This window comes from Cinclus cinclus, chromosome 9 (genome assembly GCF_963662255.1).
Source record: "Cinclus cinclus chromosome 9, bCinCin1.1, whole genome shotgun sequence".
Taxonomy (NCBI): domain Eukaryota; kingdom Metazoa; phylum Chordata; class Aves; order Passeriformes; family Cinclidae; genus Cinclus; species Cinclus cinclus.
In genome coordinates this window covers 3,841,149-3,859,646 of record NC_085054.1, presented here as the reverse complement: position 1 = coordinate 3,859,646, position 18,498 = coordinate 3,841,149, and the positions used below count along the sequence as shown (strand labels likewise).

The 18,498-nt window shown below is 44.1% G+C and overlaps 1 protein-coding gene across 1 annotated transcript in view; it reads left to right on the top strand.

The window, feature by feature from the left end:
• Window positions 1-16,501, top strand: part of PARD3B (par-3 family cell polarity regulator beta) — a 390,492-nt gene extending 373,991 nt beyond the window's left edge. The window contains exon 25 of the mRNA XM_062498095.1: window positions 16,147-16,501. Within this exon, the coding sequence (XP_062354079.1) occupies window positions 16,147-16,501 (355 nt within the window). The remainder of the gene's footprint in view (window positions 1-16,146) is intronic.
• Window positions 16,502-18,498: the final 1,997 nt, after the last annotated feature.

Here is an 18,498-nt window from a genome sequence, read left to right as displayed (position 1 = left end):
TGTAGGAAAAAAAGAAAAAGGAAAAGAGAAAAGAACAACCAGGAAAAAACCCACACCAGAATCACAACCCTACAGGACGGTGTCCTGTCACAGTGGCAAGTTTCAAGCTTCAAATAGCAAACCATTTAAAGAGAGTCAGTTACAGGTATTCTTATGTACATGTTTAGGAAAGAGGAAGGATTATGTCGATAAAGTACGAAAGTGAATCCTACATGAACAGTCTTAATTGCATGCTGCAAGGTAATGACAAGCTGTGAAATCCTAATACTTCAAATCTAGTTCTGTGTTCTTTTGCAAACATGTAGGGGACAGAGTCGTGAGCACTCTGTGTGCCACCCACCGAGAAACGAGGAGCAGGGTGGGGGAGATGTGAGGAGTGGAGAAACCCAAGGGCAGTGCGCTGAGCAGACCTGCTGTTGTTTGTTATCCTTGGTGAAACCCTGCCTTGTGAGGAGAGAGCTTTTATATAAACTGGTGATTAAAGGAAAGAGCTATCTAATTTGGGATTAAGAGAATCGCTGAAGAATTTAATAGTAAAAACAGTTGCTAGAGCAGCTGTTTCAACACAGCTCAGACAATTGGCAGCCAAACTGCTTCCATTTCATAAGTAGGTGACATATTTAATTTCTCTGCACAGAAGTCTTAAACATGTCAGGAGAAAAGGCTCAGTTTTAGAGAGTTTTTGTCCAAATGTCTTTGCTCATATTCACCAAAGGCTTTTTTGTTGCTCTTCAGGTATGATGCTTTAGAAAGTCATTCTTTGCATGTGTTGATCCAGCTTGACTACAGCCAGAAATTTACTACTAGAAGCTAGTGTGAGGCTGGTCCAGAACCACTGCAATCTGTGGAGTGTTCCTAATGATGACAGTCAGTTTAGACTGAAATGCAACCATTGTTGGAGGATATTCTTCGATTTCTTTGCTGTCTGGATTGGTCTGGTAGTAATTTGATAAACTCCGATTAGGTTACTTGTTGTTTTCCCCCAGATTCCTGCCAACAAGTGTTAGCAGTTTCTCTCCAGATTTTGGAGATCCTAGTAAAAGAAATAGGTCTTTTCTGCTCTATATGTTCTTCTTCAGCCCAATCTTATCACAGATATAAATAAAATAAAAGTAGTCCTTAAAATACATGTGATTCAAGTTTGTTGAAGAATTGCAAGCGTTCAGATCACTAGTGGTTATGGATCAGTAACTTTGTTAAGAGCAAGAATAGAGCTAAAACTGCTGTTGCACCCAGTTAGAGAAGATTAATTCCTGCTTTCTTAAGAATCTTTACCCTCATCTCCAGGCTTGGAAAAGATGGCATTGTTCTAGCATTTAATAGTTATGTAAATTAGCACTAATTTTGTCATTTAGCACCTGTGCAAAATTTTCTACTACAACAGTTCTTTCAAATATGGCATAAACAAAGCATAAGATGCACAGTGATACTGTTCTTTTGTGGATGCTTATTTGGGAAAATCTGCATGAGCTATTGAGCATCTTTACCACGGGTAAAGATGTCATGGATTTGCCAGAAACACGGCAGCAAAGATGTTTAGACATGTGGTTGGTCTTAAATAGCACATAGGCCACTAGTCAGCAAGCTTTCAGTAGGCTTTAATTTGAAAATAAATTAAATACCATAATGCATATGCTAAATACTTAACCACATCTTTAGGGTAATGGTAATGTCTGTGCTCTACTGCCAAACACAACTTAGGATGGATATAGAGCTATTGACACAACTCATACTTCTGCTGGCTTCTGCCTGCTATTGCTGTGGCCTCTGCTGCTTCTGTCCTCTCTTCTGTGTGAGCAGATGGGATCCTGCAGCTATTTGAATAAATATTAGTTTTAAAGAATTATGCTGCTCTGATTAACCAGTCAATGAGGGGGAGATGGCAGGGGAGAGAGCACCTAAGGAATCTCTCTAATTCAGGCCTCTTGCCCAAAAGCATTCATTTAAATGTTTGAGCAGTGATGAGGTGAGGAGTTATATAAACGGGAAGCCGTTGCTCAAATCACTATCTTCTCTCTGCATAGAGTGTAATTGATAGCTTATGTGCTTGCAACAGCTGAAAAAATAGAGCAGAACATGCAAACACGTCCACTGTATAACATACGTGGGAAGCAAGTGGAGGAGAGTGTTAACTTTAATAGAAAGTGAATTATCTGCCATTTTTGTTCCACCCCAGATGTAATTCAGCAAGGAGATTGCATCTGTGCACTAGATAGTCTGAGACAGTGCCTTGGAAATTGGCAGTCAGAGTTCCATGCAAAGGGCAGGAAATGTGTGAACAAAACCCAGCCCAGGTTATCAAACTGAAGCCCCAAGCCAACAGGGGTCCTTGGATATTGAGTAGCTGGCACTTTCCTTCATTTAAAAAAGAAAAATAGCTCTTGTTTTCCAGGTGAAGGGAGATGCTTTGAGAGCAGTCTGCTGTAGATCATGGCAAAATCTGGCAAGAAAAGCCAATCTCAGGACGATTTCACAGTGAAAATCCACATGACTGGCTTTTTGCTTGGATCTAGATGCCAGTGCACTGCTATATATATACCCATGTGTCACCAGGTTTTGGACCCTCATTTAACACTTTTGCTATGAGTTTTGCTTCAATCTGAGATACTATGCTTTAAGGAAAATGCATGTTTGTTTACTGAGAACTGAGTTGTCTACAGTATAGAAAGAATGTGTTTTTTAGAAGCATAGTATGGCCACAGTTTCTCCCCCTGTTTTGCTTTTTTAAGGAGATAATAGTGATACCCTCTTGAACTGAACTCAACCAGCCAACACAAAAGCCGGGACAAAGCATGTAGGAAAAAGGATGCTAACAGTCCTTCCTCCAGAGATGCTCAAACAGCAAACACACTTTACAACTGTACAGTCAGCGATTAAAGATTTCCAGAATCAGTTAAAAGCTTTGAGGATCCCAGTTGCCGTGCTCTGAATGAAACCCATGTGACTTCGCTGTGCGTAGACTTCTGGTAGTCTTCTAATTAGCTTTGTAGGGGTCTCTGAAGGCATCTGGGTTTCTCACTGACTCGGGAATTAGGCTGAATTTAGGCTGCCTGAACATACCGGCGCTGGGTTTGAGCATTTTTGAGTGCTTCTGTATGGATCTCTTTGCCCCTCTGGAATGGCGAGAAGGAGCAGCGTGGTGGGACGGGCGGTGCCGCGGTACTGACTGAAAGCACAGAGCAGATCAGTTTGAAACGAGAGGGAATTGAGAAGAAAAAAAAAAAAAAAAGGCAAATTCAATTAGTCATTTGAAATTGAGCTGGGGTTTACAACTTGAATTTTTAGGCCCAGATCCATCAGAGCACTTAAGCACCTGCTTTACCTTGAATACATTTTGCTTTTCAATAGCAGTTATTTGCCTCACTATCAGAGACCTCCAGGAAACCTGGGCTTAAATGGACATTGTAAAGGATGAAGGAAGGATGGCAGACAGGCAGTGGTACTTGAGGAAATTTCTCTTTTTCACTCCCTAGACCTTATGTGGTTTAAATAATGCCTCCTTAATGCAATGCTTTGTGTTACATACGCTGTAAATAATGTTAAGAAAGGTTATTTAATGATAATTTGACTACTTTTTCTTTGAAAAGACTTGTTACGAGTCTTAACCTGAAATCTCTTTAGTATTATTGAGGGGAATAACAACCTTAATGGCATTTTGGTTTGATTTCTTTGTAAGAAGGGGTGGCAACTCTCCCTTCCCTCTCGTCACCAAGCATCTGAAGCAAGCTCTGTTATGGAGATATTGCTGCAGTGGTCCTACTTGGTCCTACACAGATTTCATCAGAAACATTTCATTTTTAATAGACAATGGAAAATGTTCAGCTGTCCATTATTACACTTCTTTGTACACAGTCTAAAAATATAAATGGAAATTATAATTACATCTGTAATTCTAGGTTCCCAATGTGAGGGGGGGAAAAAATCAATACTGAGCCCTTAACCCTGGTCTTTTCCTCCTTATATATTTCATTTTCAGTTGTACTAGTTTATACCACAAGTTTTAGAAGCTTTTCAAGGGACTTTAGTACGCAGAGACGATTTTGCATCCTCAAAATGGTATTGCTACTTCATGCTTTTCTGATTTAGAAACTGTAATGATGTTCTTGAGTAATGGGTTATATTGTAGCTGCTTGATATAATACATTTCTCTCTTTTACTTTTTGATCATTAAAAAAGAGGTGTCTTTGAAATTTTGCAAAGTTCTTTTATAGAAAATCCTATTTTACTGGCAGTAGAATTGCACTTTTTTTTTTTTTAGGAGGAACCCAATTTAGCATTAAAGATTTAACACTGAGATTTGGAAAAGACATTTTTCTTAACTTACTACAGGCTCTCTCTGCTCTATTGTGGTTTTTTTCCTACAGACTTCAAATAGTAAGTTTGTCAAGGTTAAATATTATCATGTTTGGGGATTTTTGTTATCAACATCTGCAAGTACAGAAATGTCATCAAGTGTTTTGTGTTTCTGAAACCTTCACCTTTCTGCAAACTCAGGCTCAGACCAATAGCTGCTTTTGTTTGAGTTAATATCTGAGGAGGAAGGGAGAGGTTCTTTTATGCTGTAAGACCTTTGCAAACTATTAATTGTCCACAAATTGCAGCTTCCTCTGAAACATCTGGTTCTGGTAATAGTCCCAGACTTGATGCTGCAGATTAAGGCACACTCCTCTACATTGCCCCAGTTGCCACACTGTTAATAATTGTGGATCTAACACCCTCAGAGCAGAGTTGTTCATCTTGGCAGAATGTCTTGTTTCTTCACAAATGCATGTATGTACCGTTTTCTAGATCATGGGCACTCAAGTAAAACATAAATTAGCAGCATTCTGATCAGTATTTTCTCTGAATACCTGAAAGACACAACTGAAAAGGGATGTTTCCACTTGAAGTAAGGTATTTCAGCAACGTACATTTAGTACCTGAGGTACAATTTATTTGCTGTCTAAGGCTGTCAAACCTTGACTTCCTGATTTCATTCCAGGATACAGATGTTTCATTCTCTCCCTGCCCTTTCCTCCCCTTTCAGAGACCATTCTATACAAAAGCCTAAACCAAAGATCATTTAAATGCTTACAATGACATCCAGAGGATTTGGCTGGGGCTGGATGAGTCTGGGGCACAAAGTTCTTCATCGCATTGAAGTTATTCCCTCTTCTCAGTCTGGTATCTAAACAAAGCACAGATGTTTTTCCATCTTTACTTCCCCCAGCAAAGTATCTTGATGGGTTTTTTATGAACTTGCCACTTCAAGTCTATCACACCACACAATCTGAAAATACTTGGAGAGATATTATAGTAGTGACCTTTATTGTTCATTAGTGAATCAGCAGCCTATCTTAGTGTGGCTTTAAATGAGCTGTATAAATTGGTTGTTATTTTCAATGATGATTCTCTTGATTTGAACATACTAGAGTAAAGATAATTGATTGATTCATTATGTAAAAGACTGTTTCAAGTTAGAGGGTAGTTTTATTTAATTTTCTTTTTCCCCCAGCCAAACTGAGACATGCTGTCTGGAATCTTGGCCAGGTTCTTACCAGGTTCGTATCAGGAAGCACTGTTACTTCTCTGTTTCTCACTGATGGCACATAGCAGCCTTCCTGGGTGGAGCAGGGACGCCTCTTTGATTGTGGTGCTGTTCCTTGGAATGTCAGCTGAAGCTGCTGACAGTATCGTGTCCTGCACGTAAGACTTTGTTGCACATCTTTGATGCACGATGTATGTGTGCTTTCAAAAGAAATTAAAGTATATACCATGTAGTGCTTTCCAAAGCCTCCAGGAATTCAAGCCTAGGCCTTGCTGAAGGAGACAGAGAGGACAGCGGGGGCTGTGGCATCTTCTGCTGTTGTCCTGTCCACCCATCTCCATCTTGTGGTCTAACACGATGGCCTCTGACTTTGCTTAAGGAAACGATGTCCAGCAAATTAAATAGGGAAGACCTGAGCTCAGATGTACGGCAGTAGGCAGTTACGTTGTTTTCATCTGGGAATGGAACATATTCGTGTGAATCTGTAGGCATTAAAGCTAGTACCATACATATGAGTAAAAACCGCACCTGTGCCCATAAAGCAGTTGGGACCAGGACCGTGTCTTTGCTCCGTGCTCGGTGGTTCGGGTCTCAAAGCAACCTCGCAGTGATGTGTTTGGTAGTGGTGCCATGTGTGCGTGTCTCATTCAAGCACAGCTGTTTTACAGGACATCTTGAGGGGGTGTTTGCAGATTCTCATCTGTGTCTCACTTCTCCAGAATCTGCTTCTGCTCCCAGGATCTGGCGTGCCAAACCCTCCTCATCTGAGCAAGTCAACAGCCTGTCCCAGGCTGCTGCCTAAGAGAATGGCAGGGCTTTGTAAATAAAGGAAACAATTGAACGATAAGTTCACACTTCAGCACGCTGCTTAACAACCCGATAACAGTTAATTACATACAGTATTTTTAAACGCCGCAGCCGGGAGATAACTCGTGCAGAGGTGGAGCGCAGGCCCTTGGGCCCCACGACCGAGGGTTAACCTCTTACTGCCCATGCACCTCAAGAGACTGGCGGCTGCAGCTCCGAACGTCCCCAGTTCTGAACCTTCTACTGCCCAGCAGCGGCTCGGAGTCACGCACGTAAAGCGTCCTCAGCCGCAGGGGGAAGCTGTGCTCAGTCCCAACACCTGCGGGTCGTGCTTTGAGAGCAGCCTGTGGGCTGGCAGGCAGAAGATGCGGGGCGGGAAGCCCGAGGCTGTCTCCGGAGGAGGCAGCGGGTAGAGCGGGTGCAGTCGGGTCGGTGGAAGGGAAGGAGCTCCGCGGGAAGGAGCCAGCGTAAACACAGCTGGAATGGGCGCTGCCGGCCGGCTGCGACTCACAGCAGCTGCACTCGCTGCTACCGCTCCCTAGGCACCGCCTGGGACGTTTCCTTCTCTCCCAGCCCCGTGGGATTGAGGGTTTGACCCTTGTTATTTGAAGCACAACTTCAGGGTATCTGCTGTCAGAGCGCCCCCGAAGTTTGTGGCTTAATGCAAGTCTAATTAACTGATTTGCCTACCCGAATCTGGAGATTTGCGCACTTCTATAGAGGCAGCTGTAAAGTTGCAACTTCGGCTGTTTATCATGCCCTGAGCCTTTAAATCTCAATTATGAAAGGTGGTGTTTAATGGCTGGCTGGAATATGGGTGGTTACCAGAGTGTTAATGGAGTGCGGCAAGCCAGGAAATGTATAATCTAATGCCCGTATAGAAATGAAAGGTTCTAACAAAAGAAAATATTGGGGGGGGGGGGGGGGAGGATGTACTTTACAGGCTGTTTGTGCTGTTTAGGAGAAAATCAGTACTTGAGCAGTAGGGAAACAATGGGGACTGAAATGCTGCCTGAAGAAAGGAATGAGAGCTTCTTGTTTTTAAGGTCCCCTCTCACCCCCTCCCCACCCCCCCAAAACAGCCATCCTTCTTGTCTGGGCCTTGAGCTTTGCCTTTGTTGCAAAGGGGGGGGAAAAAAAAGAATGATATGTTGCAGTGAGTTTAACAGAATGTCTGGACCAGAAAGAAACAAAACGAAGGAAAAAATAACCAGCTACGGTTTTTTTACTGAAGCATGGTTTTACTACCCAGTTTGTGTCATTGGAGGCAGAATTGACAGCCGTGCTTCATCATGGCAGTGGGAGAAAGTGCTGCAAGGGATGCTTTAATTTAAATGAGAAATGCTCTGAAAGGGGGGGAAAAAAAAACAAAAACTAAAAGCTCGGTAATAACATTAATAACCACTTCTTGCAGGTTTTTACTAGTCCACTAAAGATCAGACAGCATGGTAAGGTCCCAGTGGCTGAATGGTAAAGACCTGGACTCAGGTTATTATTACTTGGGAAGATTCTTTTAATGATTTCTGTTATTAGTTGAAAATCATTTGAATAGGACAGCTAAATGGTCACCATGCTTTAAATTCATTTCAAATGAAAAATTAGAACGAGGTAGAATTTGGGTTTCTGTATTTCTGAAAGCACTTCACAAAACCAGCATGGATAGCAGTAGTGCTGTGAATGGGTAGGCAAAGGACAGAGGTTTCCCTGCTGGGGAGGAGCTCTTCTGCAGTGTGATCAATCCCTTCTGAAAAGCAATTTCGGCTGTGGCAACAGAATTTCTTTTAAATCAAATTAAAAGCTCCTAAACCACCACACACTCCCTAATTTCTACTCTGATAGCCTTTAAAAAAAAGCAGAAACCTCCAGCAGGGGTTAGGATGAGGCAGAGGGATCCTGATGGTATTTCTGGCTTTTGTGCTGCTGCTGCACTGAAGCCCGTGTTGGCGTCTTGCCTGTGCATCTCGCTCCCTTCTCACAGATTGCCTGCTGGTGAGGAAGCAGCTGGCTGTTCTCAGGGCAGGGGCAGAGGGGTCCCCCTGGCTGTTGGGAGTTGCTGCTCCCTAGGACAGTGCAAGTATTAGCACAGCACAGCTTTCGTTTCAGCATCTCGCTCCAGCAGTGGCAGTTCTGCTCGTGTTCACTACCTTTTTGTACTAGTTTGAATTTGCGTTTAAATGCACCATTCAACTGAGAAGCCTAAACAGTTGCTTCTCTTGCTGGCTTAAGAGGCATATGGCCTTTAAAAAGTTTTCTCCCCTCCAACTTGGTCAGCCTCTTCTCAGAAATGTGACTCAGAAGACCAAAGGCCAAGAACTCTTTTAGTCTATAGGAAGAGCTTTTGGTCGTCACTGATCTGCAAAACAAAAGACCAAAGGGACCTTACAATCTCAGCCAGGTCTCTCCCCAGTGGAGCATGGGGGTTCCTGAGCATCAAGCATAACTGCTTAGCATTGAGAGTAGGTTACCAGAGCCCAGAGGTTAATGACTCACACGGCGTTATGTTGTGTTGAATAATGAATAACATCTGAAATGACACATGTTGTAATGACTCGCTACTTAAAGTACCAATCTACTTAAGATCCCTTTAAGCTGGAAGAGATCACAGAATAGCGATGTCTTGTTCAATAGGTGCTACTTTATTTTATGCCTTCTGGTAGAAGAGATGCACCATGCCTGAGAGCATATGAACAAAGCAAGTGAGGAATTGAGTAGGAAGGATTATTGCACTAGTTGTTTGGAATGCTTTTTGGGCATTTATAGAGCACCAGCTAGCATATTTCGGGTTTTGTTTTTGTTGATTTGAGGGTTTTAATCCTGGTTGTCACAGTTTGTATATTTGTAGGTTGGATTTAGGGAGGGAAAGAAAGGGGAGCTTTGCCTGCAGGATGAGATTATCAGAAACTGGTCTGAGATTTGCTGTGGAAAAGAAACTAATGCTGGAGCAAAGCAGCAACACTGTCTTATGGTTTGGTTGCTGATGGGAGGGAGTTTAATTAAATGGCACTCCAAATTCCGATGTTAACCAATCTGTGACGTAGTTTGCTCCATTAGGGATTGAGAACAATCTCTTACCTAATCTTACAGTAAAGTTTTAAACCTGTCAGACACTGCTTGCCTGTGTTACAGTTGTTTCTGCAGTCTGCTCCCCTGCAGGGAAAGCTACTATGTGACTAAACTGTACACTCGGTCTTAGATGTAAAAGCAAGTGTGACACCTAAATGTCTCCAGTTGCTTAGAATGGCCCAGGAAGCAGCTGGGGCCCAGCACCTCTGTGGTGTGGCCCTCTACAAACAGCAAAGGACTTAGCTCTCCAGCTGCTTTAAGCCTGGACTTCAACTAGAGAAATATAAACACATCTCTGCAGTTACCTGCTGGGATTATGGTGTTTTAACTGCTTGTTTCTGAATATTTTAAGCTGTAACGTTGGGGAGAGAGAGAGAGAAACTGTGAATATGAAGTCTTATATTCAGGCCAGTTAGCACCACTTTAGATTTTGCAAAACTGTGTGCAAGGGAAGAAAATCAGGCCTGCCTGCATTGCATCTGAAATGTATCACTCGAATTTCAAAGAAATTTATATGGACTCATCCTTCTCCAAAGCAAATAGGAATTCTTCAAAAAGGGTGGAGAGATTCTTCCACACACGCACACACCTTGAAATGCAGGTCATGAAATGATCATTATTTTTATGGGTCTGCAAAGCCTGTGCAAGTCAAAGCTGTGTAATATACATTGCAGAGCGTTCTGCTAATCCCGTCCGACCGCAGTCGTGCCTGGCCCAGGGAAGAGGGTCTGGTAACTGGAAACCTGACACTGAAGGAATTCCAAACACAGTCCTCAAACTAAAAACAGCTCTCTCTGCATGGCATGTGCTACATGAGAGCCAGGGATTGTATTCGTTTACGTTATCTGATTTTTCAGCCTTGTATTGTTGATAAAAGAACAGGAGAAGGAAGCACCTCCACCAGCTCAGCCCATAAATAAAGTGTGTATGGTGTGTTTGAGGTTAGTATGACATTGCTAGACATCTGCCTTCTTCTGAGGGGTACGAGCCTCTCTCACAGACAGCAGCCACTGAGCATTTCCTTGTGCTGCACATTCTTCCCAGCACTAAGATACCAAATTTGATTCCCGGTGAATTTTAAATGCAAACGCTTTCTTTGGCTATGGGAAATATTGATCTGAAAGGGCAGAGAATATTTATTATGGGATTATCTCACCTACTAAGATACAGAGACCCACCTTAATGCATCTCAGTGATTTCTTTGAAATCTACAATGATTCGAAATTTCATTAATTTATTTGTTTTATGTTATATGCATGTTGAATATTAAGCAACAGGAGTTCTTAGAGCTACTGACTACAAACAGCACTGCAGTATCTTTAATACTCTATCTGGAGAGATAGGCACTGCATGGTCTTTTCAGTTAATTATTTTTAGTGTTTGTTGAGAAGAGCTTTATAAAGACACAGTGTAATGTGTCTGATACTTCAAGTTTGTTTGCATAATTTAATTCTTACGTCAGCTTCTCTGTTCTTCTTTAAAAGTAGATCCTCCTGGCTGAGAACAAACATCACACAATCACACTGCATACAGTGGAGTTCTTCAGTGAGAATTTGGACACAGATAGGATCTTGTTGCTTTCTCCTGTTCTTTAATCACAGCCTGGGCCGTCTGATGCCATCACCCAGAGTCTCTGTATGTCTTGCTTAGACATAAAAGAGACTGCAGCCAAATGTGGGCTTTCCATTTGCTACTTAGTCTGTGGCTGTCTTTGAAGTTTGTTTCAAGAAGTGCTCTTTAACAAAGTAAGAAGGCAGGTTTTCATGTGAGATTATATCCCTTGCAAAATATTCCCTCAGCAGCAAGGAGGAGATAGTGATGTAAGAAGAGAGCATTCCCTTCCTTGCTTTTTACCAGGTACTAAGAGGGTGACCTCTGTGACTCTCCCTATAGAACAGAGGGAAGAAAAACCCTTTGTCACAATGAAATCCAAACCCCCAACGTGATGGGGCACAGCAGGAACAGTTAGACCTTCATTCTGCTTTCCTTTCCTTTCAGATAGCCCAAGCACATGTCTCCAAGGATGTTAAAGGTGACCTGCAAATGGAGGTTATCAATGAAATGCAGTAAAACCTGAAATGTAATTATTTTTTTCTGATTTTTTTTTTTAAACCATCAGGTATTTATGTCAGTCTACTCTGTAAGATTTTCCACAGTTGAAGAATTACTAAAACGGGGGTTTTAAAAAAAAATGGAACTGAAGAAAGCAAAAATGTTTAGTTAGGGCTTTTGAAACCTTCAGATACCTGTGACTAAGTAACATATTCTGTAAGAAAAGTCTTTCCTAAGTATTCCAAATCCTGTGGTTCAGTTTTAAATAAACCCAGAAGCTCTTAAACATTCTGCAGAAAGCACTATATTTTTGTGCTTGGAAGATAAATAAAGCAGAAAGAGAAAAACAAGCCTGCTTTAGGCTTTACTTGTCATAGAGAAAATAACAGCATGTTAATTGAATATCAGTCACAAGTTACCTGCTTTACTTGGACAAGGCTACTTTGTGCTCTTAATGCTCAAAATGGATCACAGTTGTTAACTGGTGAATCATTTTAAAAGACAAACTGGTAGAGCTGCAAGCCAGCATATGAAGTCAAACACATTCACAGCCCCCTGTGTGTGATCTGTAATTTCTCTGCAGGGGAAGGAAGATGAGACTATGCTTCCTCAAAATTAAGCAGACATTTTAAGAGGTACCTTGCTCATGACATTCTTGAGGAGTGCTTTCACACTGCCCCACCAGTTTCACTCCTTTTTGGAACCTGGTGCTTTTCTCTCCCTTGGTTCAATTGCTTCCTGCAGCAGCAGCCTCTGCTTTTAGCTAGACCCCACATCCATAATGCACTTTCCAGTGGGATCCAGCAGAGCTGAACTATCAGCAAAACCAGTTTTTGAGCTCTGAGATCAGTTCCTTCCCAGGATGTTGTGTCAGCTTCCCTGCCTTCTGCCTGCCATTAATTGCACTGTATCCCCAGGTCAAACAACTGGCCAAAAATCTGGAAAACAGCTGACAGTCAGAGCAGCTCCTGCTCAGCATGTCCTCTCAGAGGGCACACTCCTGGCCTGGTCCTTTTGAGTGGCTGGACCTGCTTGACCCAATTTGTGCATTTTTGATCACTCCCCTGGGTCACTGATTTTCCACTTGAGGTTATTGGTTTGACCCCCCCACACCATGGGTCACTTGGGAGGTGTGATATGGCCCTGTGAACTCTGAACTCATCAGAAGCCAACAAAAACAGCGAGAGAGAGGAGAAGAATTTCATTAGGACCTCCTCAGAGGTGGCAGTGTCTGCCGAGGGAAAAGGTAGGAGTTGTTTTCCTTCTTGCAGAAACAAGCACACCATCTACAAGGGACTGCCAAGTAGAAAGTGTTTGGTTTGGTTTGTTTTGGCAATTTCTTTAAGGATAAACAACAGCATATACTTTTCCACCGTGGGCTATCAAGTGAGAAGGGTGTTGGTTCAGAGGAGCCATCCTCCTCCTCCTGCTGGGAACTGCCCTCAGTGTCCCAGACTTACTGCTAATGGTGACAGCATTTCTGCAGCCAGAGCTTGGTATTTGCAGTTGTTTCTTCTATCTTAAAAAGATTAACTTTCTGACGGTTAATTTGTCACACTTGAGGAGGGAAAGGCAGTTTTCTCCTGGTTTTTAAGGCTGCTCAGATAGAGATTAATGGAGACTCCATAGGCTGGTTAACTGCACTGTGAGCAGCTCCCTGAGAATGAACTTCACCAGGCATGGGTGGTAGGTGGGGAAGAATGAATCATCAGGAAATCATTTGGGTTCAGCATGCTGTGTTGCTCATAAAAGGGAAAAATGGTGTTGCCATTCTAGTCTGTGTATCTGCAAGTGTAACATCCACTGGGATCACTGGGGGAAGTGAGCTGGAGAGTGTGGAGCAGCCAGGAGGATATCTTTTGTGAAATTTCCCTCAGTCATGTGCCCGGAGTCAGCCTTTTGGACGCTTACCAGTGTTTCCCCAAAGTTTTAGTCAGGCAAGAGTTCTGCTAATCATTGGCTTGATCACTTCTTGTGTTATCCCCAAGGGTGCTAAAATAACTCACCTTCTGTCTTCCCGGGGCTTTCCTAAGAGGTTCGTGTGAAGTGGATTCCTGTCAGGTCTCTGTGTACAACCTGTCCTCCCAGCTGCTAAGTCATGACTCTGGGCAAGACACTGAAGAATTACACCAACTACGGGTGTTTCACCCTCAGAGAAAGGAGACTGGTGCTGACAGTGAACAACTTGGGTTTTACCCTTTAAAGAAAGATTTCCATGTTCTTCTGCAGTTTATCTACACAGCCACAGATGGTGTTAGCTGTAAGTGAAGCGATGGTGGATTTAGTTCCCTAGGAGAGGTAGCAGCAATGGAGATCTGATGGTGTTAGCTCAGGCAGCTTGGGGCCATTTCCCAGGTCTGGCACACTTTGATTGCTCGGGCCCGTGTTCTCTGCCCAGTCCTGGGCCAGAGCAGCCTGAGTACACAACCCTCTGCACAGTCACAGCTTCTGTGGCAGCACTCTGATGCTCATTCCTAAAACTGGAGTGGCTGAGCTTTCCAAAAGAGCTCTTCTGACTGGATGGCAAAGCACACCCCTCTTTTCTCCTGCTCCTTGCAAACCTCTGGTGTCAGCTGAGGCATGAGTTGTGTACTGAAGGCTTGGTATGTTGTGCTGGTGGCTCAGTCCTATTTTCAGCCATCATTTTGGTGCCAATTCATCTTCAATTCGGGGTTGTTTTTTTTTCTAGAGAATTCAATTTGCAATTAGAGCTCTGTCCAAAAGCTACCACTGGGTTTTCAGTGAATTCTGGACCAGGTTCCAAACTCGGTCCTTTTTTAATGTGATCCACAAGAATTTCATTGATTATAGCTGCCAATGAGAACACCTTATAAAACCGACGTACAGGATTTTGAGCATGATCCTTATATTAAAAGGTGATAGGTGTAGGTTTGACATTTGTTCCTGTTGGTGTGCTGCTTGACACAAAGCAGTTCCTACCGTTGCAGAGCCTTTTATGATTGGAAGTACGTTTTTTGTGCACAGAGGCATTAAAGCTGAGTGTGATGAGACTGACTCTAGCAGACAAGCCTTCATGTAGAAATATGTGGAGCAGCTCTTTGGCCTGCTCTGGAAATCATGCTTTGTTGCAAGGTAGGTGTGTGAGCAGCGACACTAATTGTCTCAGTACATATGGCTAAGAGTGGTTTGGTATCTCAGAGGGTGGCTTCAGGCCCTTCAGCACTTTGTCTGGACTGTCTCACCAGGAGGTGGGGGGGGGGGAAGCTGGGAGTGCCTGTCTTTTATAATGTTCTGTTTTTAAAGCAGAAAATCTCTGGGGAGCGTAGGGTCCTAAAAGTCCAAGGCCTGGAATGCTTCCTTTTGCTCTTTCCATTTTAAACAGGAAACATTTGCACTAAGTTATTCCAGGAGGAGAATTGTAGGTTCATTTCAAGGCAGATAATGTTTGTTCATTGCCTGTGTCCGTGATTTACCCCATGGGCTTAAACGAGTGCAGCAGAAAAACCACATGTTTTGTTTTACTACATGCTAAACAAGTTCCAGCGGAGTCTGGGAGCCCAGGCTAAGAAAAAAGGAGCATGCTTATAGAATATCTGCGTGAACAAGAGAGTCATTGACAAATTTTGAACACCTGATCTGCTGTACCAGAATGATGACATTTTTCATAATCTATGCAAAGAATATTTAAACAGTTGATGAGTTCAGTCCCAAAGACACAGAGCAGGTGTAATTGATTTATACTTCCAGCCCCTGTTTTGGGTCAAAATTCTGTCTTCCCTAAGCTCTCATTTGGATAGAAGCTTCCTGTGCAGTCAATGAGAGGTTTTGTCCAAAGTGCAAAGACATTTGCAGTCAGACTGGCAAAAACTCCTAATTAAGTTGAACTTTTGGGGGTGCTCTGGTGACATGTCTATGAGAACAATTATTTTTGCCATTTCAAAAGTATCACAAGTTAAGTTGTACTAGGAAAAAATATCAGTGCTTCATTAGTGCAAATCATGAAATTAAGATGCAGAAGGCTACTGAGAGGGCTCCATGTCACATCCTCGGGGATGACACATCCACATGTTGCTTTTCACATGAACTAGGGCTTGTGAGATCCATACTGATGCAGACAAGTTACAGGGCCATTGTAATATGAGGCTTTTTAGATCACAGATATTTTGAAACCTCATTGGAAACTTGCCCATTAAACACAGGTATTGTAGCCTGACATCCCTAGTGTTTCTTCCCCAGTTTTTCCAGCTATGCTGTTTGGAAAGTTTTACAGGCTGACATATTAGGAGAGAATAGTGGGAAATGGCCTGGAGAGCATGAATATTTGTGCATGTAAAACTTATGGGATTTACAGACTTGCAGCCCCAACTCATCTGTTTATCCTCAGGCTAGATAAGATTCAGTCAAACATGCATTGTTTAAAGGAGCTTTGTTTCCATTATGGCAAATGGATCACAGGAGACTGACTTTGGGAGCTGAAGGGCTCCAGTGCTCCCCCATTGTATAAGGGCTGTGATGTGCACTGGACCCTTCCTCCAGTGTCCTGGATGTTACAGACTTTTGTAGCATGCAGGTGGGAAGCTTGTTATCCTTCAGAAGTTCTTTTCATTCATCAGGACGTGTCATGCTTGAGGTGGCATTTCCTCTCCCAAAGTAAACATAGATTGTATGTACAATAATGTATCACTGGGCTAGTAGACTGCCTTTTTATGTGCTTTATTGTGTTTTTTCCTCCTCAGGCGTGGACCTGCAGAGCCACTAGAATATTTAACAGGGCCACGAGTAATGTACAAAGAGAGAGATCTTCCCTACTACCAAGGAGGACAGCCAGTTATCCACCCATCCAAGGGGAGCTACATCCGTGCACCGGACACGAGAGTGGCAGAACTGAGGTACCCTCCGTACTACCCAGCCCAGCCCATCACAAACCAGCACAAAGGACCCCTCCGGCAGGACGTGCCGCCTTCCCCTCCGCAGTCCCACCGAGCACCAGCTTACAATGAAATTGTCCGACACCGTGGGACCAGTCCGGACCAGTACCAGTACAGGCAGCAGGATCCCAGGCAGAAGAACCCCATGACTGCCGCTGTATAGCCGTGCACTGGGCTCCCGGCACAGCCCGGCTGGAGCCCCGTTGGACATCATCCTTGGAGAGTTGTTCCCAAGCGTAGCTGCCTGTGAGAATGGCGCACGAGACCTGGAGTCGTTCTTACTGAGCTGGGCTCAGCGTAGGTGCTTTCTAACAGGCGAACTAAAGCCACGTGAGGTACGATGTGTTTGGAGTATGTGAGGTACCAGACAGTTGAGTGTTTTTTAATTCCTTTTAAAAATAGAAAGCGGCTGCTAGAAATGAAACACAACACTTAATGCACCTCAGGGCTATTTACTGAATCCAGTTACACCTTTGCAGTACATAGCTGTCTGTGTAAGGGCGGCAGAGTCACCAGAGTTTACTTCAGAGTGCTGTTGTAGAGCCTTTAAAGTGAGAACACGGCATGCAGTACGGACTTCTTGCAGAGCTGGGCACCTTGTGTATCTAGTGTGTGATCATGACGAGGGACTGCCACAGAGATAGTGGCCACATTCCAGGCACATCCTGGCCAGCAGCTCTGCTTTAACGATGCTGCAGTTCCAGATTTGTGATCTGGCCTCTGTCTTCTGTTGTCTTTTTGGGGTGGCAGCATTTACCTTGTAGCCTTCATTTATTACGGTTTGTGTATCAAGAGCCTTCTCTTATAGCACCTGCTGCAGTTGGAGTAGGGCAAAAAGCCTTATCCCCTATGCTTGGGCAGGCTCACAGAGGACAGGCAGCCACCTGAGAACTATGTCTTTGGCAGGGGGAGTGTGTGCTTGTGAGTGTTGGTTAGTTATACAGTGTGCAGTCTAAGTGTAAACCCTGGAGACCAGATCCTCAGCTGCTGTCAGGAAGTGTTGCTGGAGGGGTTTCAGTGGAGCTGGCCTGTAAGGAAGTGACCAGGGAGGTGACTGTGGGCATGGACTCTGTAATTCATATTAAGTTACTGTGTCAGGTGCTGCCTTGGCTCCATCAGGGCAGGCCATTCCTGGCCCACTCCAGGTGGTGCTGGAGCCAAGTGCCTGCCAGCAGCGTGCCTGTCCTGGCCAGCCCAGCCCCACCAGAAGGCACCTGTTCATGGGGACCACCCTCAGTCCACCAGGGAAGCTCGGGCAGCTCCGGACCCCGCCGTGCCAAGTGCCAAACTACTCAAGTTCCTGTAGCCAGAGGCCATCAGGTCAGTGGGGAAAGGGGCTTTTCACAGCAAGGGGTGAGGGAAAAGACAAGGAAAGTAACAGGAAAGACCCCAGGAGGAAGATGTGAGAAGAGCTGTTTGTAGCAAGTTATTTGCAGCAGTGCATAGGAAGAGAGAAGGTGAGGGTGGGGAGGGGGTGTCAGCAGCACAGCAGAGCCATGGTGGGGGGACAGGATGGTGAGGTACCTGCCCAGTTCTTTGCCCCGAATAGCCTGAGTTTGGTCTGCTGCCAGAAGTGTCTCCAGCCACAGGAACCTGCTTGACCTGACCCACGAGGGCTCTGAGTGCTTAGAGATCTGTCTCAAGGATTTTATCACGAGGAAACCATGCAGTATTGTGACCTAGAAATATTTTATTTCCAAGTGTCCTTAATTCCTCGACTTCTGCCTTCTGGGAGTGTCACTAAACCATTAGGCCTCCTCTCCTTATCAGGAAAAAGACTGTGACCTGGCCACAGATTAAGCATAAGGAGTTTGATATCATTTTGGTATCTTTGGTATGCAGCATATTAAATCACATAGATCACTTCCCATGTGTTAAATCACATGGATCCCTTCCTTTCCAGGAGGGTTTGATCTGCTAAGAGTGTGTCCTGCTGGCAGGTAATGGCCCTGATGAGAAGCAGCATTTCATCCCAGCCTACTTTCTTCCCTGCTGATGCTGCTGGTTAGAGCCTGGCATAACCCTCAGGCACAGGGAGTACTTGCAGCTGCCTGAGTGGCTGGCAGGCTCTAGTGCTTGCATTCCCACCCACCTCCACCCACCAGCAGGCTGGGAAGCAGGGGAGAGGAGACAGCTTTCCATGGCTGGGGAGCACCTCCA